This window comes from Tinamus guttatus, unplaced genomic scaffold, assembly GCF_059628265.1.
Source record: "Tinamus guttatus ecotype Peru unplaced genomic scaffold, ASM5962826v1 Tinamus_guttatus_pri_ptg000383l, whole genome shotgun sequence".
Lineage (NCBI taxonomy): Eukaryota > Metazoa > Chordata > Aves > Tinamiformes > Tinamidae > Tinamus > Tinamus guttatus.
Window position 1 is genome coordinate 5,305,444 of NW_028288917.1, and position 24,637 is coordinate 5,330,080.

General features: G+C 35.5%; 1 protein-coding gene across 1 annotated transcript in view; it reads right to left on the reverse strand.

The window, feature by feature from the left end:
* The window catches only part of CSMD1 (CUB and Sushi multiple domains 1), a 994,655-nt gene that overhangs the window by 777,248 nt on the left and 192,770 nt on the right, over nucleotides 1-24,637 (reverse strand). Inside the window, exon 2 of the mRNA XM_088530602.1 lies at nucleotides 20,657-20,873. Within this exon, the coding sequence (XP_088386728.1) occupies nucleotides 20,657-20,873 (217 nt within the window). The remainder of the gene's footprint in view (nucleotides 1-20,656; nucleotides 20,874-24,637) is intronic.

Genomic DNA, 24,637 nt, shown 5'->3' on the forward strand with positions numbered 1-24,637 from the left:
ATATATCTTGGTACTTCACACTGTTGCAAACAGTAGATTTGAAGATTAAAAATTCATTTCAAGCTACTGTTCTTGCTTTCACTACTCCTTTTGGTGAGTTTCATTTCACCTCACTTTAGCTGCTTGAATCAGACACCTAATAAAATCTTCTCTAATCAATGGATTTAAACACTTTCAGAGTGATTTCTCCCGTACAATGTATGAATGGCTTAGCTGAGATAAATCCATATTGCTCAGTTGCACAATAAACAGAGGATAGATAAACATATAACTATTACAAAGATAAAATTCGTAGATACGATACTATCCTCCTTGACTTTTTTTTTCCAACAAACATGAAAATATTGTAGAAAATTGAACCAGGTCTCTTATGTTCCAGTCAGAATTGGGAACAGAACTATAATAACAATGAACTGGAAGGCTAAAATATTCCATTGTCAGTAAATGTTCTCTAAGTCCTCATAAAACGAGTTATATTAATGTTTAAATCAAAACTTATTACTTATAAATCTGACCAATAATTTTATGGGTTATGGTACTGAAATCCTTAAATAGTCTTCTTTTTTTCATTAGGTTAAATCTGCCATCCTGCTTTTATCTTATGCTTGATTTGTTAACCTGCCCATTTAAATTTTAAATTAGGCGTTCATACTTGTATATATTAAGTAACAATAATGAAAGATCATATTTAAAGACTTTTTTTTATTAAAAAGGTGATGTCAATTTGTTTTCAATAAACCTCCCCCCCTCCCCTTTTCCCTAGTGATTGACTTCTCAGGAGAGCCTTAGGAGAACTGCAAAGGAAATAACAGTACAGGAAAAGAAAGATTATTTTTGATTTAGAGACATATTTGTGATATATCAGCACTTTTCTGTATATTTTTTTCTTTTTTCGTGCTACTCTTATCGTTTTCACTTTCATGAGTTAGGAACAACTGACTGCTCAGTTGTGTCTAAGTTTTAACAGTGAGTCTTGCCCATATAGGGCCTATATGTACTTGAGATACATGTATACTGTGCAGACAAATGGAACAGACTAAATGAAAGCTATACAGTAAAGCTATATCTCTCAATACTCTCAGACATTAAAAAAAAAGTTCATTAAAGTTTTAAATTTCTTATCATAAATGTCCTGAGAAAAGTTTTGTTTATATTTGAAAATGAAGTTTTGCATTAGCCTTGAAAGAGAGACAAGTCTTTCGAGGAAGAATGGGAGTTAAAATTCAGATTTCTTGGTTCCTAGTTTCAGTCCTTATAGAAAACATTGGAGGGTATATGGAGGGTAAGGATTACAATATGATTAAGCGAGACAGGCTTCTCCTGATAGATATGGTCTCATATCTCTAATATGACTCTAGCATAAGACATGTGCTATATTAAACTGGTTTCAATGCATTCACTGAAATCCAATGTAAGTTGGTTTAAACATTTAAATGAAGAAAAAGATTTGTCAATTTTTTGCCAAGTAGGGAATTAAGCACTTTTTTTTTTTTTTTTTTTTTTTTTTCAGATGCATAGTGGTGCTGATACAAGACAGCACGGCAAAGGTTTTAGCTGGAAACTGAGAGAAGAGCAATTCTCTCCTGTCACAGCCCAGAGTTTTGTCACAGCAACTATACTATGAAAATGCAAGCTGAAGATTTATCTACATGCTGATAAATATAAGTGAACACTTCCATATATAACACAGGCTATTTTTCTTTGATTTCTCACTCTTGCTATACACTAAATATTACTCGAGTAAGGTACTTTGCCTAAAGGCACTCTAAGGATACACCTATAAAGGAATTTTGTGGAAAGATAAGAGCTACCCTCTGACCCACACAGCAAACACACGCTGAGCACAACCTAATCGCCCGTGCTGGCCAGCAGTGTCTAGCAGATTACGCTCTATCCACGGTGATGTTTAGTGCATAAACAAGACAGAATGAACTGGTATCTTCAAACTACTGTGAGCAAACCAAGCCTTCCGATACAGGTACTTAGCACAAACTGGTGCGTGCTCTAAATTCACTCTATAATTTGTCATGCCTTAGTTTCCCTGGGCTATCTGATGAGCTCTAATGCAATCATTCTCTATTTGTTTTGGTGGTCAAGGAAGATAGTTTGAAACAGTAAAGTCTGAAATTTGTCCCAAGTGAGAGAAAAGCAGAAGCCAAATGTAAAGGTGATAAATAAACACTTCCTATGTACATTGGGCTTTAGTTTAAACTCATGGTATTTAAAAAGTAATTGATATGATAGGAGAACAGAACTCAATTACAGTGAGACACAAGCACAGAACTGACAGAACTGTGGTAAGGTAAAGCCAAAAAAATAGAAAAGGGAGAGACTGCCATATTTTTAAAAAGCCCTTCATTTTTCTGCATGAAATTTTGCATGCTAAGATTGTACCCTTTAAAAGTAATTTACTCCATTATTTATCTTATTCATGACTCTCACTAAAAAATTAGGAGATGAGAAGTTAAACTCCCATCTCATCCATGATTTTAATTACCAGTCAATTGCTTCTGGTAAAAATGCTTGTCATTTCAATTAAAGATCAAATCTATTAGCACGGTTATTCAGTTCACAAATCCTTTGTATTAGTTCTGTCACTCTGTTTGTGCAGCTGCTTTTGTTTATCTGATTAAGGTAAGAATGTAATGTTTAAAATTTTGATTTTTGTCCCTTGGTAAAGGACATTTATGCATTTTTAAGGAAATAATTAAGTATGATGAGTTAAAAAGAATTGAATGCTTACTTCCAGGAAAATAAAATCATGAGTCAACAGATCACTTTTACTTAGGTATTTGTCACTGCTGTAGTGTTCGAGGACAGCAACGTGAATCTGAAAATCTGAAAACTTACGGATCCTGCCTACTGAATTCCTTCAAAAGAGCTGAGGACACAACAATTCCCAGAGTCCCTCAGGCAGAGTCGTTTCTTGTGCTATTACAATTGATCTAAACTGTTTCCCTAATCTGCAAGATACATAAGATCAGTGTATTTTTTTATCAGTAAACAAGTTTTAAATAATAGAAAATATTTTATAGATAACTATTTTCATCCCCATTTTGATGCAAAAGTTGGAAGGCTTTTATAACAGATAGTTCTTCAGGTAAATAAAGGCTACTAGGTGTTGTGAGGAGTTCACCAATACTTGACTACAGACACAATCCTATGTTTTGCCCTTATGTTTTGTGCCTTCTTAGCTTGATCTCTAGGTTGTATTCAACTCTCCCTGTTGTTTTTTCTAGACCTTATTTTGTAGGATGTAGGATGGTATATCCATAGTAAGGCTCATCATTTGATATACTGTAACCTGTCTTTTGTCTTGGCAGGTGCACCTCCTTGGAGCGCGGTCTCCTGACTTTAGCTCAGCTTGACCATGCTGTCTAGGTCCTATCCCCATTCTTGATTCCCGCTTGGATTTGGGTGCTCATGCCTTTAGTTGTATCTACCTGTCAGAAGTCTATCCAGATTCTGTACCAAGGAAATGACATAAAGATTTACAAATGGCCTGGTATTCGAGATGTCCAGGTGACACACTGAACTGTTGATTACAAAAAATAGACTGGGTCAGTGCAAGCTCTTCCCACTTTTCTGACACCCTTTCCCCACCCGCAATGAAAGGAGGAGATCACCTCCATCCCCAAGAAAGTGAAGAAGAAATGTTTCGTCTTGCAAACACCAAGTCCATTCATGAGATACCAAGTATCACATACTTCCCTGGGAGGGACTTTGACTTTTGGTGAAGGTTTATAGGGGAAAGTGTTCTTGCTTTTAGGCATCTAACACCATGTTTTTAACTAAAATGATACTGTTTAGATGCTATAAATGCAGAAATTTGAGTGAATAAACTACCATAAATCTTGTATTTATTTAAATGCCACAGCCAAGAAACTAATCTCTGAATCCAATGTGCGTATTCCACAAAGCTGAAAACCTGAAGAGTTTTGTACCATATGTCTTGTGTGCAAATGCTTTCCCCCAGGCCTTAAGCTCACAGAAGCAGATCTGACAGCTTCTCACCAAGTTTCCCTCCAAAGTGTTTCAAACAGATCAACATTGTCTTTGGTTATATCAGTTTACTTTACAGTTCTGCTCTGAACCTTAGCTCTGAAATCACTCCAGCACAAACTTAATGTAATCAACTAAGACATAAGGATTTTGCCTGTCTAGGAAGGCAGGAAAATATAGCCAACCCAAAACACTGGGTTGAATATTTTGGGGCCCATTCAGTCTCACTATGCCTGTATTTCTAATCGCCATCTTAGATCACTCTCTTTCTTGAGATGTAGTGATGGTGAAGGAAAAGAGAGGAAAATAAATCCTAATATTCACTTATTTCCTTTAGTGACTGGTTCTGAAAAACTGGCAGTCTGGCTTACCATGAATGCTTTCTTCCAGGAGCAATAGGAGATATTGCTGCTGCTAGGGGGTAGCAAGAGACAGCAACATTTTCCTGACTCAGTGAAGCAGTGAAAAGACATTTTTCAGTGATAGTGTGTCTCTTTATCATTCCTATATAAAAGTGAACATTGTAGCCTATCCAAATGCCTCTCCTGCATGAGTTCATTTCCCATGATGTAATATACGTACTGCTCTCTATCCACTTTTATTTCCTCCCTTCAAAAATCCTAGGGAGATAGGTACTACGTAAAAACTGTGTATTTTATTGCCCATAAATGCCATTTTAGTGTTAGTACAGCTGCCTTCATTGGATCTGTCTTTACAATTACAAACAAAAGACTTGATTTAGCACATACTAGACTTCCTTACTGCTGAGCTGTGGAAGCCTCACATGTGCTGGCAGCTTGTTTCCCATGGATTATAGTCCTAGCACTCGAAAAAACTCAAAGCGTAAATAAAGTTAAAGGATGCTTAGGAAATACAGATTTGCAGACCTAGTGTTTTTAAGAGTTTTCTAAAAACAGCAAAGCAGTGTGAACACTCTGCGGGGAAAAAAAATAGATCTCAGAGCACTTTCACAATAGGAAAACAATTTTATAGAGAAATCCTAATATAGGCACAATAAAGTTAATTTATTTGCATGTACTAAAATGTTTTACACATTACAGCTTACACTCAAAGACCTCTGATTGCATTAGAAACTTAAGCATTTAGCATTAAAACACCTACTAATGGTCTGTTTTTCACAAATAATAAAACAGAGTTTGTGTTATATTATGTTATATAAAGTTGAGAAATTTCTTGGACAAGTCTTAGGAGCTGGCACTCTGACTGATGTTTTTACTTCAGCTCAGTCACAATGAATTATGATTAAATAAATATGATGAATAACTATGAATAAATATGAAATTATCATTCTTTGAAGAAAAAAAGAATGTTAAAATGACCACAACCAACTGTATTTTCAGGCAAATTCAGAGTGCTGATATGTGTGGCACCTGAGGAATATGGATAATGCAGCACATCTTGTTTCATGCACTGGAGTTATTCTTTCTACATATTTTGTTCTGAATTAAACAGTTTTATGAACTACTAAAATGATTGACCAAGTTATCTAAAATACAAAATTTGAACCAGGTAATATGTTAATGAATTAAGTCCTTTTAATTCAACTCTTAATAAACTTTATTAAGTCTTCATACTGATCAGTACATCATACCAATACAGTCTTTAAGTAGTTATTAAATGTGCAAAGATGTTTTATTGGATTCATCTTTACAGCTCTCCACTTGAAAAAGCAAGCACAAGGTCATTATGTAAATTTCTTATGATAATTAAACCTCATATTGTATATTCAATGACTCTGACTACGCTCATCAATACCGAACCCATACACATCATAATTTAGTCCTAAAATATGTCAAATGCTGCCAGTGACATTAAATATTTAAAATAAGCAAAATAAGCAATTTTAAAGCTCATAAATTGATTCCTAAATTATCATTGTTGTGAGACAAGATGGAAAGTTTTAGCTAGAGCTATAGCTAAGCATATTCATCCTTTCAGGCAGTTTTTCTACACATGAGCAATGTGATTGAGCGTAAGAAATTAAGATCCCAAAGCCTTATAGGCAAGAATGTGTTACAGCATTCCTCTTGAGAGGAATCTGCTATCAGCTCTATATTGTGCTTCTAAGCTTGGAAAGATTAGCTGTAGAAAAAAAGAAAAAGAAAAGAAAAATAAAGAAGAAAAAAAAGAAGAAAAGAAAAGCTCTCCATCATTGGCAAGACAGAATAGTGAAACACAGACAAAGAAAAACCACAGCAACAATACTAACAATTAAAGCATATCTGGTATTTAAATAACTCTTCCTCTCTATGCTCTATATCCTGAAAGGCTAGAGTTGACAGGCTTTCCTCTTGGCAAAGCCTTTATGAAAAGAATGAGAGAACCTATGATTAATGGTTGCAGCAACAAAAAATAAATGAGTGCAAGACTATACCATGAAAGCAAGCTTGAACAGTTAGTAAAATATTGCCAAATATGCTGAATAGCTCTGAAAAGTAGTTTTTATAAAACAAATCACTGACTTCCTTATTAGAGTGTTAAAATTGTGCTTTGAATTCTAAAGTACATGATTTAATAATTACAAAAATAATTTATTTACCTAAATTCATAGGAACTGTATCTCCACTTTCTAGTTTCCTAAACAGTGCATATTTTTGGTGATCTGCAGTGCAATATAGTCCTATGACATCTATAGCATATTTTTCCCCTCCATGCCTCCACTCTGTCACCTTAGGAGTGGGAGAAGCACGGCATTTCACAATCAGTCTTTCAGAATAGCATTAGAGAACTAGCTTTTTAGTGAATTTCAGATATCCTGAATGTGAAATTTTTCTATCTTTCCCATGGAGGTTTTCCCTTATGATTTTTTTGTTAATGTAGAACAAGTGTTCATTAAGTCCTTTGGATACTTTAAACCAGACAAGTCCCGAGATGCACATCAATATATATTTGAATTGATGGTAGTTAATTAGCTGTCCCTTTCCTATGTGTTGTGTGCTTTTCCATTTCCTCCCAAGTGTCCTTACTAGAATAAACATTTGATGAAAGGAGGATTCTGAAATAAAGATTGTGAATAAAATACTTATTTTTTTCTCCTCAAACTCTTTGCAATACTAATCCTGCATTTCTATGGGTTTTATTTGTTTGCTTTTTGTGTAGATTTAGATCTACACTTCTTGGAAAAAGAAAAAAACTATAAAGGAAAGAGAGATTACTGTCTCATTTTCAGAGTTTCACAGACCTACTTAGTGTTCACTCCAATACATTATCTCTCAGGCTTTTTTCTAGGTGCCTGTTTTCTGAACTATTGACTCTGAATTATTGACTTAAAATATTGATGTTACAAAGTATTCTCTCTTTTAACAAGGTAATGAAACATCAATATAAATGTATGAAGAAAGCTCTATTTTGGCCCAGGTGGAGTGCAACAGGTGGGAAATCTGAAGAAACACCAGAAAAAAAAATGTTACTGTGTGTTATCGAGTCAAAATGTTCTATGGGCCTTTTTAACTTCTGCAGTTCCTGTGCCAAGTATCGCAGCACAATCCGAGCTATGCACACTTCCTAAGAGCCATGCTTTCCACTCTGCTACATGTTCTTACACACCCCTTTTCTAAGAATAACATTGAGTAACGATGACCTGAGTCTTTATTAACAAGAGATTTAATTGATATTTTATTTTAGATTCAATTTGCCAGACAATTGAATGATTTTGTTTTGTCTTCACAGGTGTCAATGTATGCACTACTAGGTCACTGTGCATTGAATACTGAGATCAGCTGCTTTCATTATAGGCAAGGAATTTAATTCACATGCAAACTTCCCATGCATGGGCTTACATCGTCCTGTTTTCAATCTGATACTAGATACTCATTAGCATGAAGTGTAATTTTTTCTTATTTTATATGTAAATAACTTGCTTTTCCTTCCTCACTAGAGAATGTTGAGTTATTCAGGCTGATGCAGTATTTCCGCATGTTTTTTTCTTAGCTGCAACCTCTTCCAAACTTGGAACATCTCACAGCAAGCAGAGAAGCTAACATCTTTTTCACGCAGCATGACACTGAAATAGTTGGCTAAAGGCCCTAAAACACTAAAAACAAACAAACAAACAACAACAACAAAAATCTTATTCAGATTCTTGTGTTTACTTGTCATGCTCAATTTGCTTCTTCAGGCTTGCAGCACACAACTGAAATTTTTGATGGCTTGGTGTTTTATCTTTATACGGAAAGTGAGATTTTCCTTGGTTTCATCCATTTTCCATGATTTGTAGAGGAAGAAAAGATGAAGTAGGGGGAGAAGTATACTTTTTTGTTCCTCTCTTGGATGCCAGACTGTGTATCAAGTTCTGTGTGATGTGTCATATTTACTGAAGGACTCTAGATTGTAACTTTTAACTTTCAAACAACATATTCTTTTACAGAGAAATGCTAACCTTATTCTGTGACAGTACCTCCTTCAGAACCTGCTCCTCTATCTCGTGTCTATCTCATGCAGGAGTTCTACCAAACATAAGAACAGTAGTCTTACAATAAACCAATAATCATCTGTTTCTTCTTCATTTAAATCATTGTGGCATACTGGAAGCAAACATGACATTTAACAAACATGTCAGAAAACAAAACCCATGCCTGAAATAGCTCAGCTAATTTTGACAGTGCTACTGGATCTAATATGACAGGAGGAGCACACATTCCTGGAGAGGAGGTAACTGATTGAAGGTTTGTTTTACACAGTTTCCTGTAAAATAAAATTTGATGAAAGTTAGGGAGGTGATTCACATTACTGAAATGATAATATATGTAATGTAGCAAGCACAAGATGCAGAAGAAGAAAACAGCTCCCTAGGTTATGCTGCAAAGCCCTTCCTGTTTCTGTAAGAAGTGATCTAATTAAATAAAAATGTATCACATTGGTCAACCATGTAGTAAGGAAGTCAAACTCTTTATTCAATAAATAAATAAATAAAATCTATAATGTCTAGAAGTTGCATTTACTCAGACTTCTCTTGGTGAAGGTGGAATTACAATAGTAATAGTAATATACAATAGTAGTAGTAATAGTAATGTGTACAAGGGGGAGAGCACAGTGCCTCGTTCCTACATATATCTATATGCAGAGATATCTATATAACCATTCTATAACCTATCTATCCATCTCTATATACAACTGCACATTCTCCTTAGCAGATAAACTACTCTCTGTTAATAAGATATGTTTATGATTGTGTATTTTTTTCAGGTGAAGAGTAACATATGGTTTGTGAAATACTAAGACTGAAGAAATTAGTTAAAATGGACAAAATAAACTATTTAAGAATATGTGAAAGAACTCCTTTTGTGATGATTGAGTAGAATGGAATGCAAGGAAGGAATAAGGGGGAAAAAAAACCCACAGCTTCTAATAAGCTTAGAAGAGTTTACCAGGTTTCCTTGGTACATACAATCATATAAGTACCATATAATAATACATATAAGCTTAGAGCAGTAATACAATGGAGTTGCTTATACTAAAGATCGAGATTGCAAGAAAATGTAAGTTCTCCAGGGTATCTTTTTTTGTTCTGCTGTTGCTTTTAAAATAAGGTGAGTAAATAATGAGCTGCAAGAAAGGCACAGGCTGTGTTCCAGAGCTCCACGCTGACAGGATGAATGTTTTCCAGACTACACACTAAATGAAGACCAGGAAATCTGCAGCAATTGTATGAATTAATTATATTTCTGCTAAAATATTGTCAATGTATTTTGCCATTTTATCCTCTAAGAAATGTGTTTCTAATTTTGCAACTGAACATTTAGTCCAATGCTTTGATAGAACATGCTAGATTTATTCTTTATCCTTAAAGCTTATCTAATAAGTATCTTCTCTAATAGGTGCTGATGAACACAGATCAGTCTGGGTAAGATTCATCTGACAAAGTGTCTAATTCTGCACTGTGAGTACTTATAGCTTAGCTAGTAAATGACAGTTCCTTTTATGGCCAATGAAGAGTATAAGTATTTCTATGGTATAATTCATCACAGCCTAAAATAGATGTGTAACATAAATTAGATGAACTGCTGTCTAAAATTGCCTGTTTCTCACTGCTGGCTACAAGGGAAGCTGTGGGTGACTAGGTAAGATGCTCTTGCAGAGGGCAGGCAAAACAAATGCCTCTGTTTCTGCAGGAAGGGCAAATCAAAGTGCACAGCAGACTGGCAAACTCACAGAGGGTTGCTATTCCCAAAGTTTTGTGAGGTTCTTGGGGTGCTCATTTGGAGCATCATCTTGGGGTTTAGGTTCATTTGGAGAGTAGTAATGAGGCTCATTTGGAGAATAGTAACAAGAAGCAGAAGCAGTGCCTTTGGCAGCGGTAGGCACATCCCTTCAGCAGGCAACAGGAAGGCTACCAAAGCTGTAACTCTGAGAACATTTACACCCCTTTACGTGGCAAAGTGTGATACAAGGCAGGCATGCCTGATTTTTAAAGGCAGGAATTTCTAATTTCTGCAGATTATTACAAAATGAAAAACAGTTTCCCCACCTCACAAACAAGTAGTACTTAAATTTGTTTTCACATTACAGATCAGAGTGAAAATAAGATCTTCTTAAAAAAAAAAAAAACCTAACACAGATTCCGTGGTAAAATAACCTATAGTTTGGCAGCAAGTGCATTCTCTCAGACTTAAGCCTGTGCTGTATCTTAAAGAGGCCCAGGCGCAACTAGCTCAGCCGTGTGCCTCGAGAAGGCCGCCTTAGCGCAGTCCTGCAGAATCGCTGCTTCTCTCAGACCCTAGAACTAACTAAATATCCAGATCAAGTGGAACAACTTCAAAAGAAGACACTAAGACCCAAACAGTGCTTACGCTCAAGTCCTACATATGACCAAGGCAACTTGGGGAGTTAATTCTGGGTTTGTGCACCTCTCAGATGAATTTTCTAGCTGCTAGCCAGCTACTGGCTATTTCTGGTGAAAGACAGATCAAAATTAAATATGTTGCTATGATCAGCTTAAGATTAAGAAAGAGTTCTTAAGTGTCATAGGCAGTATGGCTGCTCCATTATGGTACAAGCAAGGACTTTTAACTAGGTTTCCTACTTTCAGCCAGTTCATAGAGACAATATTAACTGAGAAAAATATTCTGCAATGGCATGTGACAGAGACAGTACAGAGCTAGCTGATTCATCTGGAGACAATTCCTATACTATATTATGGTTTTTCAGCACATGAGTTAATTTAGGTATACACACTCAAATGCATAGTTTAGTACACCCATAATATTTTTACCACATTACTTTGGTATCAAATAATAATTTATTTTAATTAGCAAAGTGCATATTGCTTTATTATTATATAATTCATTACTCTGAACAAAATTTGCCATAAATAGGATTAAAAAATGTTGGTACTAACAGACTTTAACATTAGCATTCCAAAGTAATTGCTTTTGGTAGTTTTAATGTATTTAACAGTCATCCCTATAATGCCCTTTTTTCCTCCTAATTCATGAATTGAAAAATTATCTTAAGAAATTAAAAATATTAAATAGATTTTTAAATAGCATCTAAAAATTCTTATTTGCATTCATCTTGATTTTGTTATTTATGGCCTAATTATGCATATTTGACTTTAATATACACATGCAGTGTAATATTACCATATGTTCTTTTTTTTTTCTTTGCCATTTTGCTTTTATTTCATGACCCTATTCACACTAGATTCCCCAAACAGAGCCACACTGCATATGTGGAGAGAAAAGCAAGTAAAGGCATTTTTGGAAAATTATTTTTTCTGAAAGAAAGCAACACAGAAATGAAGACAACAGATGGAACTAAATATTGATAAGCAATAAAGAGAGCTGATTATCAACAATAAACTGTTCACTTTTAAGGGCCCTGTTTCCTGCAAGTTGGTTGTGAGTCCATTATCAAAACTAGCCTTCAGGTTCATGACGGTCACTGTCACATTCAGTTAGCTGTGAATAATGTCACTGGATGGTCTTTTGCATAGGAACAGGATGAAAAATGAGATAAGTTTCTAAATAATATTGACAGCTGTAATGTTTTGGCAAAGTTTGTTCACAAATTTAGTTTTACAAGCTGGCTTAATCATGTGTGACTGGTTAGAAGAGATGATGCTGCATTTTCACTGAAGCAAATCAGAGCAGACAGACAGCAGAATTCATGTCATGTACCTGAGCACCTATGAAACCATATGTACCTCACGAACACTACTTCCTGCTCCAGCACACGGCGGTCCTCATGCCAAGAGACAGAATACGATCATAAAGTCAATGACCACAGATTCAGTTAAGACAGGCAGTTAGCTCCCATAGGACAGCATGAGAATACTAACCACAGTTTAACACAGTTGCATGCTTCAGAAAAAAAGGCAAATCACTTTCAGTACATTTTATAAAGCCTTTTTTATTTTTTTTCCTTTAAGTTGCCACTCAGTTAACAGATAAAGGATATTTTTCCTCTCCAAAGCAGTTCTTTATAATGGATACTGAAGTTAGATAGAGCAGTACTAAATAAAAATTTACTTGTCACAATTACATAGAAATTCCTCAAAATCCTGCAGTTAGGAGCTACAGGAATACATATGATTAAAAAGGGCCAGACTCTGCCCACGGAGGTGTTTCCTCAGCGAGGAGTCCGGCTGCAAATTCTCTGACAGCTGAGCTGTGAACTTGCAGGCAGAAGTAAGCAAAGAGTCCGGGCACATTCCTGAGCGAGAACTCCTGTGACAATCATTTTATACACAACATTTAGGGATGCTGGACAGTATCCCTAGAACTTTCTAGATGTAATTCTGTCAATTCAATTTATGAAATCTAAAGCAAACAGTCTCTTTTTCAATAATGCTGTAGGTGCGGGCGCTGACACAAAATCACGCTAGGTACACTGCATGTGTAATACAAGACTATATGAGACAAAAAGGTTAGCATTAATATATTAAACATTAAGGATTAAAAATTGCTTATGCAAAAAAAAAAAAAAAAAACAGACTAACGAATCCCTTGTTTAGTCTGAAACTGAGCTGAAAATTTTCAAGTGTCAATTATACCACGGAGCAACACTGAGATATTTTCTAAGGTGCACAAAAGTTTGAGCAACCTAATTCCCCAAGCTGTGTTTATTTGCTTTCTTCAATGGCTTTTAGTATCCCTTTCCTGTAGAGTGCTGAGAACAAAATTAATGAGAGATCTTGCAGAAATTTATCGTATTTAAGAATCAAAGCGTATATATATTGTAAAATGTCAAATCTTGGTGTTTTTATTTTTGAGCTTAACAAGTGATCAAAAATGAAGGGAAAAAGAAAAAAAATCCTATCAAAATGAACATGAAACACATAGAGGTGTACGGAGCAGTGTTGAAAGGAATTTTAAAGCATTTGTACTGTGCAGATTCCAAATTCATCACTCTGACAGGGCCAAACAAACTTTCTATAAAATATTAAAGAATGCTTGAGTTCCCCATGCACATCAAGTAGAAATCACAGCAGTGAAGGTTACTTGGCCAATGCTGAAGTAACATTTAAACCTTATTTTGAGATTTCAGATAAAGATGTTAGTGCACTCTGAAACATAGATATTTATACATCCACACCCACACTGACAAGTGGCAATTTTCTATAAATTCACAGCTTAAACACTGGATATGTCTATACCTATGGTGTTTTCTGTTATGCAAAACAGCTTTAAATAATACCAAAAAAAAAAAAATGTGGCTGGTTTAGCAAGATCATAACTCTAACTATTTGAGCTGAAATAATAATTATTTGTAATAGAGCCATATAAAGAAGGCAAATTTGCATCTCTTATTTGAAGTTAAAGAACTATTGTAAAATCTTGTAATGTGAAACACCAAAAAGCGGTTCATAACATTCATAAAAAATTCTATCTTTCTCTACAGGTTACTATGAAGTTATCTTTAAATATACTGAATAATTCTGGTTTACTTTTAAAAAATATGCTTATTTATGTATCAACTTTTTATTATTCCCTTATATCAAATTTTATCCTATAAGCAGGAAGCAAAAAGATAGCATAATACGTCCTAAAGATTTCCAAAACTATAGAAATAAATATTTTACAGAGTTATAACCCAGCTCTCCCCTTCTGAGTCTCTAAAGAGTAAGACTTCTTGGTGGTGAAACAATACAAACAACTGCAGCAAATCACTGCTGTTGGTTATATAGCTCCAGTTTGAAAAGCAAGGAAGAAACAAAAAAACACCTGTAAATTCTCTGAAGATAAACAACAATCAGATTCAGATAAAAAGAGAGATCTGCTTCTACAGAGAACACAGAAATGGACCATAAATATGTTTTCATCGTAGTGAATGGCACGCTCATTTTTTAAAGAAAGACACATGCTGACTTAACTACATTACAAAAGACTTTACAGAAACTTTAATCAACTGATGTTGTAAACTCTATAGCATAAATTCATATATTTGTCTGACATGACAAAATGAATTTAATATTATTTTTCCTAAGAAATAATTGTTCCTTAAACATGAAATGGATTCTCCTAGGGGAGACTTTAATAATACACCATGGTTTTGGGGAAAAAAAAAAAAAGGATTATTTTCTATTTGACTCACCTCAGAGCTCAGCATGTAATTAGTATAGCATCTAATTCTTGGTAAAATAGTTTATTGATAGTAAGAAGCAGATTGCTTGTTCTAGTCCATATTTAATGAAGCTTTAGTAAAATCTTCTTAATCTTCTGTTGTCTGCTTGACAACAAAACTACCAAGTTTAAGATTTTAAAATGGAAAGGTAAAACTTGGAGAAAAAAAAAAAGCCATATATTAGTTTGAACCTGTCAGCTTTGTATGTGTAACTTATCTTGCCTGATACAGAAAGGGCATTGTATGTTCCTTCCACTTTGGTGGAAAATCCTATCTGTCAGCATTTAGTTGATCAGGTCATGGTTCCCTTTCCAAAAATAGCAATATGATGTACAATGAGTCACATTTTAGCCCTGTATTAAATAAAACTTCTTAATAATAGTATGCATGAAAAACCAAGCAGAATATGATTAAACTTAGAAAAGGAAAGGACAGTCATTCATCATGTGTATTGGCAGGAACTCACTTATTGATCTGCGTAACCATTTCCTGCTGAAATTATTAAAAAATCTTGCATTTCAATGTATTTTAAAATAATAATAGTAATATAAACCCCTACAGCTCAACTTTTTGTTATGTTCTAGGAATGCTAAAAGATAAAAGAATCCAGCAATAGATAAAAAGAATCAGGCCATGTTCATTCCTACTCTATTTCTCTTTGCAAAATTCCCAGTTCACAAAAAAATAAACAAATAAACCTATGAGTTGAAATCAACCCATATAAAATGTTGTGCAATAAAAATGAAAAAGAAAAAGGCATGTAAAATATCCAAAGGGAGGAGAAAAACAATGAACTCTAAACTGCATAAAGCTCTAGTTTGGCAGTGTCAGCAGTTATGTAGAAAGATCAATCATCCTACTATTGTTATGCTGTTCTCATGATTCTAAAGAGAAGACAGATAGAAAGTCTTGTACAAAAAATGAAAATAATAATCAAAATTCAAAAAGCACTAGGTACATCATAAATCCTGGCTTGTTATAATTAAACAGGCTTCATAATAAAAAGGAGCCTAAATTTGAAATTCAGTGAACCTTCAGGCTTCAATTAGGAAGCATAGAGTACATGTATAGTTTATCTCTCATTGAGGACAAGCAAAAGGGAATGGATGAGTTCATATTTAATCCCTATATTTTCAAAATGATTCAAGAAGGTAGGGCAGAATATGTTACTATTTAGTATACATTGTACGTATGCTTGTCATAAAATTTTGCAAAGCGTCATTTTAGTGCATTGTCTTCTATCAGCTTTCATCATTTGTGTTACTAATCTAATAGGACACAACTGTTCATTTCAACTAATGTTAGTTGAATGACAATCAATGACAATGACAATCAGCAACTAGTAACTTATTACCAAGAGTGAAGCAAAAGCCACTAGAAGAGTGAAAGCCATTAAAACAACATAAGCAAGCACGCATTTTAAAATCACATTCCAAATAGGTTACATTATGCCCACAATATATTTATGTATATGCTCAAAATATCTATTACAGATATTTGTGTATACACACTCAAAAAAAAAATTTTTTTTGTATGTTTGTGTCTTCTTCTCACCATTATATATAACTTGTAAAAGCTTTTAGGATAGCCTAAAGGACTGAACTCATGTTCTTTTTACACACTAGCTAAATGCAAATTAATATATTAACTAAATTGAGATAGGATTTACAGATTGGGACAGTAGGAAAAGTCAAAATTATGATTCTAGTGTATATTAAACAAATCTTATATAACTAATGCTTAGGTGAAGAGAGTGTGTTTTACTAAATAGTAACTCTTGCTCACTGCTAATGTAACACAGAAATTACAGTATTTCCCTATATTTGAAGCTGAAAAAGGAAGTGGAATCTCTGATCGTAAGAGTGCAATTGCACACACAAAGGACAAATTCACCATGTTTCTAGCACTTCAAATTCAAGTCTTACACTTGCTTTACATGCCACTTCTTTAGTAGCAGTGGTTTCTATACTGGTACCTTTCTTCACCCAGGCCGGTTGGTGCCACACTATGCCTCTCTATGAAACCTGTATGCATGAATTTTGCTAATAGGAAAATAAACCCTAAGCCAGGATTGCACTAAGATTAATTGGAATTCCTCTCTGAGGTCTGAGGGTCTGTAATGCAGATACATAATAAAATTAGCCTACAATGATAGTTAAAAATTTTTTAAAAGTTAAATTCACTTGCTCCTGGTAGCCAAAGCATCTCTCCGCAGTCCACACATTTGGAGGTCAGTATTTCAGTTCACTCTTACCTATACATTAAGCCTCTTCAGAGCTGATCTCTCCTGTATTCTCTATGTCCCATGGGTACTTTTCTCATTGCTGCTTATTTTTGGCACATAAACCATAGGTTTTTTTAAAAAATCCTGATAAATAAAATAAATCCTGATAGGGTGTGAGCTATACTGAACTGCTGGGGTCACTGGGTGGCAGAAGCTCAGAGGCAGGATGGAGTTGCTGCCCCCATGTGCCATGTGTTTGCCCCTCGCACCTAACCAGCAGCACCCCTTTTACATCCCAAGATGCAAGCAAAGAATACATTTCATATTACATTTTTCCCCAGCTTAAGTAGAATTTGGTTGTGTTTTGAAGTCTTTCCTCATCCACTGAAAATGCAGTTCTTAATTTTTACTGTTTTTCTTACTTTTTCTTTCCCCCTCCGCCCCCCAAATAATCACAGAATCACAGAATGGTTGAGGTTGGAAGGGGCCTCTAGAGATCATCTAGTCCAACCCCCCTGCTCCAGCAGGGCCACCTAGAGCACGTGGCACAGGGTGGCATCCAGGAAGGTTTGGAAGATCTCTAGAGAAGGAGACTCCACAACCTCTCTGGGCAGCCTGTTCCAGGGCTCTGTCACCCTCACAGGAAAGAAGTTCTTCCTCATATGGAGATTAAAATTCCTGTGTTTCAACTTACTTACACCCGTTCCCCATCGTCCTGTAACCAGCCACCACAGAGAAGAGCCTGGCCCCATCCTCCCTACACTCACCCCTCAGATGCTTGAGCATGTTAATCAAATCTCCTCTCAGCCTTCTTTTCTCCAGACTAAACAGGTACAGTTCACTTAGTCTTTCCTCATATGACAAATGCTCCAGTTCCTTAATCATTTTGTCGCTCTTCACTGGACCCTCTCCAGCAGCTCCACATCCCTCTTGCACTGGGGAGCCCAGAACTGCACACAATACTCCAGGTGCGGCCTCACCAGAGCTGAGTAGAGGGGCAGGATCCCCTCCCTCGACCTGCTGGCAACGCTCCTCCTGATGCAGGCCAGGATCCCATTGGCCTTCTTGACCGAGGGCACATTGCTGACTCATGGTTAACTTGTTGTAAACCAGGACTTCCAAATCCCTCTCTCTGGAGCTGCTTTCCTGCAGGATAACCCCTAATCTGTACTGGGGCCTGGGGTGCAGGGCCCTGCAGTTGTCCTTGTTGAACCTCATGAGGTTCAACAACCTCTGCCCAACTGTCCATCCTGTCTAGGTCTCTTTGAATGGCACCACAAATAATATAAAACTGAAACACCTGTTTTGGTTATAATAGCCAGTGAAATTAATAAACTAATCTTATATATGTTTATAGAACTAAGGCAAAAGGATTCTGCTCAGCATTATCATAACATCTGGCACTGGACTTAAAATTGAATGTTTCTTTTATATATCTCTATCAAATGCAGTTTTGTGTTCTATAAGCAACATAGTGATAAAAATTAAGGGGCTAGGCCTGTAGTTTACGACAATTTGGGGCCCCAGGTCTTACAAAGTATACACAGTACAAGGAAACCACCTGCGGTTTTAACCAAATGATGGCATTTCCTTGTGTGTTATTTTGTTGATTACAAAAAAAAAAAAAAAAAAAACCTAAGCAAACTAAAGGTTGTTTTTTCTGCTACCATCTTACTTATCAACTTCCTCATAACACAATTCACAAGTACCTATGACCAATACTATCTAATTTATCCATTAAATCAGCATAGACTTTTAAAGATGCATAAAACATAAATTCATAAACAACCTCACAACCAGATTTTGTTATTCTTTTCTTCCTCTAAAGAAGTAATTTGCAACTTACTCCTTTACTGAGTGATTCCAAAATATTATAAATATATTTCTATTTTCTTGGTTTCAGAAATCCATATTTAGTGCTGGTGTCCTGACACACATTCAGCATACACAAAGGTCCCCCAGGCAGTACAGTCAGCTAGCTTTAGTCAGTTTTGCTTTAGCAGCCAACAAACACGAGGGAGTATTATTCAGTCATAACAGTTTGAGAGTGCTATACAATTAAGTAGCTGGTTTAACTGTATGGAAGCTTTTTTTTAAAAGAAAAACCTTCACTTTTTGCATGGCCAAGGAAATAAAATTATCCAAAATCTAGGCCAGTATTTTCATCCATGCAAAAACCATTATGATGTATACCCTGAAGTAGAGGTTCCAAGATGCTCTCTTGCACTTGTATGTTGTCAGCTACCAAAAAAAGACTACATTTAAAAATTATTTGCTAAGATGCAAAACTGCAGAAGAGTACATGTGTCAATGTATTTTGTGCAACAGAGTTGAGGAAAATTTAAACCATTGAGTATGAGACATGTCAGTACGAACCTGTCATCCGAATTCAGCCTTTATAACTCAGATTCACTGAGTACTTTCTTCTGTATGACACTATTTACAAAGTAAACTAATTGGCCAATGAAAGCAAGGACAAATAAAATCTCAATTTCAGTGCTGGAATTTGGAAATTAAATCCTTATTTTACTGAAATCAGTGCTAATTAAAAGATATTAATGGGCTCAAGATTATACTTAGATAGCTGCATCTTCTATTCTTATACCCACAGAGCACCACTTGGTGTTCTGCCTTGAAATAATTTTCACATAATAGAAAATTGCAAAAACAACAGGCATGGTAGCTGTAGATAATAAAAGCATCTGACAGAAAGTGAAATAATATTCCTTGTAAAAAGGTGATATAAGCAGCAGAGGTCAATTAAGCACTGTAAATGAAATACACAAACTGTACAAGTCAAGCAGTGGTAGCTGTGCTACCTTCCACAATTTCCAAAACTTTTTTGAGTTGAGTAACAATGAATCAGAATATTGTTTTTGTCAAAAATATGTGAGGATACTCACAAAATGCAGAACATATTGGTGATGCTTCCACATTTGTTTTAGCAGTATAATATGAATCAGCAGTGGGTTAAAGAGTAATCAGACAACAGAACTGACAGCAATGTTTTTCAGAACTTTATAAATCTGTGTGTGGACACCACATGACAAGAGCAGCACTGCCAGCAACACTTGCTTGTAAGCACATTTACTAAGAGATTGGACCTCTCATAAACTATTGTACTTGCCACCACTTCCATGCCACATTCAGAGAGAGACCCCAGGCAATATAACCACCTTCTGCTTAAACTATTGCCCAGTTTAAAAGAAAATAAAGATCTCAATAAGAGCAATTTCAAAGAATGGAGCTGGTTGTCTTCGGGAATGGGTCTTCGAACTGCAGTAGACAACTGAAAATGAATGTCCCCTGCATCCCTGAGTGAGGCTCTACAGAGAAAGGGCGAGGGAGAAAAAAACAAGTGTTACCCTCCAGGATTTTGCATTTATTGGCATTAGACAGATGTGCACTGTATATTCTGAGCAAAGAGGGCTCATTGCTCCATATATTTCATTTGGAAAAAAAAAAAAGCAATATAATAAGGTACTTACCTCATCTCCCCTTGCACTGCAAACCTAGGCACCACAGCTGGCTTGGATTCCACAGGGAGACAGAATGCCAAAATAAGCTATTTGGAGAGTTTCAGGTACTTGGGGTCTTTACCAAACCCAATGTCAAACCATGAGAATTTGAAGGAAGGCTGATACTACTGGCCATAAAGATCTGAAGCTGGCATAGCTTGTTTTGCTACAAGATTTTGGACATAGCTCTTGCTTTAGCTGCGAAAGAACTAATAAAACACTGCTGAAGCACAGTTGCAACATATCATCAGAATATATATTCAAGAGAGAAAGAGAGAAAGGGAAAGAGAAAGCCATAAAGAAAGGAAGAAAATGAAAAGTACTTTACCTCACTTTTAAATTGCCTTGCTGAGGCTGTCCATCATAAATTGACAAAATATCAAAATCTTCCTCCAGGGCAAAAGTATGAAATGACAATTGTATCCTGTTACGTTCTCCTGTGATAATGATCCATGTGCAGTTGGCATAATTTGGATAACCATGAGGGAATCCAGGACTTTCTATAGTACCATTGGGTCCTTGTACTAAACCTCCACAGTTTTGACCTGAAAAATAAAAAAATGAAAAAATGTTCAGTATTTTTCGCTCCTCTAGGACATATTCTTACATGTGTAGCTACATCCAGACTTAACTTTATATTTTTTCTAGATTTCAAATACCATGTAAGATTGCATTTATACCCTCTGTATTCAACACCCCATTGATGACTTTTCTGAGACACTGACTATATTTTCATGCAATTAATTATTTTTGAGGTCATTTAATGTTAACAACAGTTGTTTTATTCACCCAATATGAATTTGAGAAGTTAGTTTTGATGCCATAACCTCAACATTAGGGAAGTTTTAATGCCAGAGATCCTGAGGAATGCTGGTGTAATTCTACTTATATAAAAATATTAAAACACACTTCTGTTGTGAAACACACTTCCAAAACAGAGAGAAAAATGTAAAACACACATTGATTATACATTTTGTTGCAACAGAACATTAACATTTTATACTTAAGAGCATGACATTTTGTTTTGTTACGACAACTTTAGTGGCATGGGTATTATAATCTAAGAGATTTTTTTTTCCTTAAAAAATCATTAAAAGTCATTAAAAAAAGACACTAAAGACTTCCTGAGCAAGCATTTGTATTTGGCTTGTACATCCTACAGACCTCGAGAAGGTAAATTATCTCAGTAGCAGGAAACCTTCAGCAAGAGGTTTGGATTTACGCTGCACACTTGCTAATTTCCTATTTGATTTTGTTAATCCCACACACAACAGTTGTGGTGGCTCTGAGCTGGAGAGAAGCATTAATGAAATGTTTGAACAGGGAAAAGTTTAAGGACATTCTGTGCACTGTAATGCCTGGATTATTACATGCATTTTAAGCACTTCAAAACAAGTATAATCTCAGCATTTATTGTTATACCTAAACCAGAAAAGTATTTCAGACCACAATTTTACTTTTAACTTCACAGTAGTAGGTCTCTGCAACTAAATCTTTCAGAGAAATGCTGTCAAATGCTTGTGGGAGGTTTCTAAATCTCAATAAAATTGATTTAATAAAAGAGATTTGCTGGTTAAAACTAAAGAAAAAATAAGCAATCATTTTCTACTACATTTCCAATCTAACAATAGTGCTAATGAATAGATATAAAAGCTTTGGAGATTCAGTAGGCCATTAAAATAAAAATCTTCTTTGGTATATCTAACAGTGGAGCCACATTGCTTTAACAAAACATAGATATTACTAAATATTCCTTAAGACATGAAGAAACTCATTTATGCAACTGAAGTATCTCCTGTAGTTAAGCTGCATGGTGGTTTTCCTACCATTTTAGCTTCAGGTGGTTGCTTTGGAAGAACAGAGCTACTAAATACAAGCAGCAATCAGTTTAAAATCTGTCAGACACAGAACTACTTCTTTGGAGTAGAAATCTGTAACTCTGGGGTACAAACATGACAGAAGATGCTCATTACAGGTGTGCTTTCTGTCCAGATAAACGAACTACCCACCCATTCTTTTACAAAAGCTACAGCTGGCTTAAGTTAAAACTGAATATTGCCGCAGGATAGCAAGTGCATCCCCCCAGAAGGGCCACAGCCAAACGGCCTCCTCATAGACATGTCCACTACCATGTCCCAGTTCCCATGAAGCCTTCCCTCTTCTCTGCCTTGACTTATTTCAACATCTCTGATAACCCAAATTTTCCCACCACAATGATTATTCTGGTTCTCCCATTTGGCCTAAAAAAAATCACTTTGTCTACACCATCAGGAAATCCAGGAGAATATGAAGAGATGATAAAAGTGAGCAAAGAAGCCATCAGACAGTTCAAAACCAGTGGATAGAGAAAGAGCAGCAAACTCATTGCATAGAAGTGTATGCTTTAAATGTAGCAGTCAGCGCAATTTGCATTTTATACTTAAGCTGAATCTTTATGCATTTTAGTTGTATTCTTTAAAAAAAAAGTGTTTTATACTTCCTACTGTATATGTAAAAGTTTTCGTGCATTGCAATTTTGCTCATCATTTCTAATACCTAGTGGTAAAGCTCACTGCCGTGATGTACAAGCCTCAGAAGAATTGGAGATGAGCTTGAGAAGATCGCAAAAAAGATTACAAAAAGCCTACCAATGATACATGAGGCAGCCAACATTTTATCTCTGTTTAACTAAATCATTTATTGCTACTCATAGCCCTTTCCTTCTCCAGTTTGCTTTTGCCTTCCTGTACACATACAAGCACATGTATCTCTCCACTTCTGAAACTTGAAACTATTCATAAACATGATGTCTATTCACTTTGTACCCAGGCAACAAGGCAACATGTGACAAAACAGAACCAGAAAGGAAAATGATTTTGTGAAGAGGTATAAGCTTTCTCTTACTTGTCCAAGCATACATATAAATATACATTTATTTACTTGGTGTTCAGCAAAATATACAAAAAAACCTACAAGAAATTTAATCCCATTCCTGAAGACTGACAACCACAAAGTGGATCACTTTTCTGAACCATGCAATACCAAAAAAGACTCCAAGAAACCTGCAGGCCCAGAAAACTGGCATCATTTTAGGTGTGTCCCTGCCCCTTTGAGATATGGAGCACGTTAGCAAAACAATATTGGGGGAAAAATGATTAGCTGCTATCCATATAATACCTCTTTTGTAAATAAATTTGAGTCTAAAGGCTTCATAATTCTCAAATTCTACACCTCTGCCAAGGAGTTAATTCAACATTAAATAACTTAAAATCCAAAAGGGATATTCAGTGGGAGGATATACTTGGAAAAGAGGACTGAAGAGACTTATGGGTAACAGCTGGCAGCAAATTAGATATGAGTTGGCAATGCAATATCACCAAAAAAAAAAAAAAAAGGCAGTTTCTGACTGCAGAGAGACCACAGATGAGCCAAAGGATCCTAATTAGATTTATTAAGAATATTTCATTTCTTATGAGAGCCTTAACAGGCAAATGTGTCAATAAATTCCAGGGAACTGAGAAACAATAAGAAAAATTACAGACACTGAACATACTGACAAGAAAATATTAAAAGAATATTAATGTTAAAAGAGTTAAAATAGTTCTGCTGAGTCGGATGTAAATACATCAGGAAATGCAGACTGAAAGTAAGTGAAAACATCCTAAATAGCAAATCTATTCCTATAATCCACTTAGTTGTAGCCCTTGTGTCAAATATACAGCATTAAAAAAGAGCCATTTCTCACAAGCCATGCAGTCATTCTCTCAACATAGTATCAGTCCATGGAATTATTTTAATATTAAAGTTATTCTAGACTGTCACAATTGTCTTAGTATGATACTATGTTGTTGTTTATATGAATGTAAACTGTTCTGTTAGCATTATTTTTTCTGCCAAGTGCTGTCTATGAGAAGATATTTAGGACATTTATCATTTTAAAAAGTGGAGCATGAGAAAACTGAAGGTCTTGTCTAGTTGTTGAAAATCACTTACACTGATTGTTGCCTTAAGGATTAAAGGACTTGTACAAGGTTATCTAAGAAAGTTTCCCAAGAGGGAAGGAATGCTGAGACTCTCTTTGTCTGTAGAGAAAGCACAGCCAGGTAACTAGGAAATAAAGATGCAATCAAGAGTTTTTAAAGATGTGAACTTCAAGCTCTGCCTATAAATCTGCCCCATCGACACGAAACACTAACAAAAGTACTTCAGTTCCATGTGCCTGGATACATTCAGCTCTTCATAATCCACGGTGGGGAAAGGGGATTCACATCTTAATGCCTTGTGTCAGACTTGGAAAAAAAAAAAAAAAAAAAAAAAAAACCTCAACCTC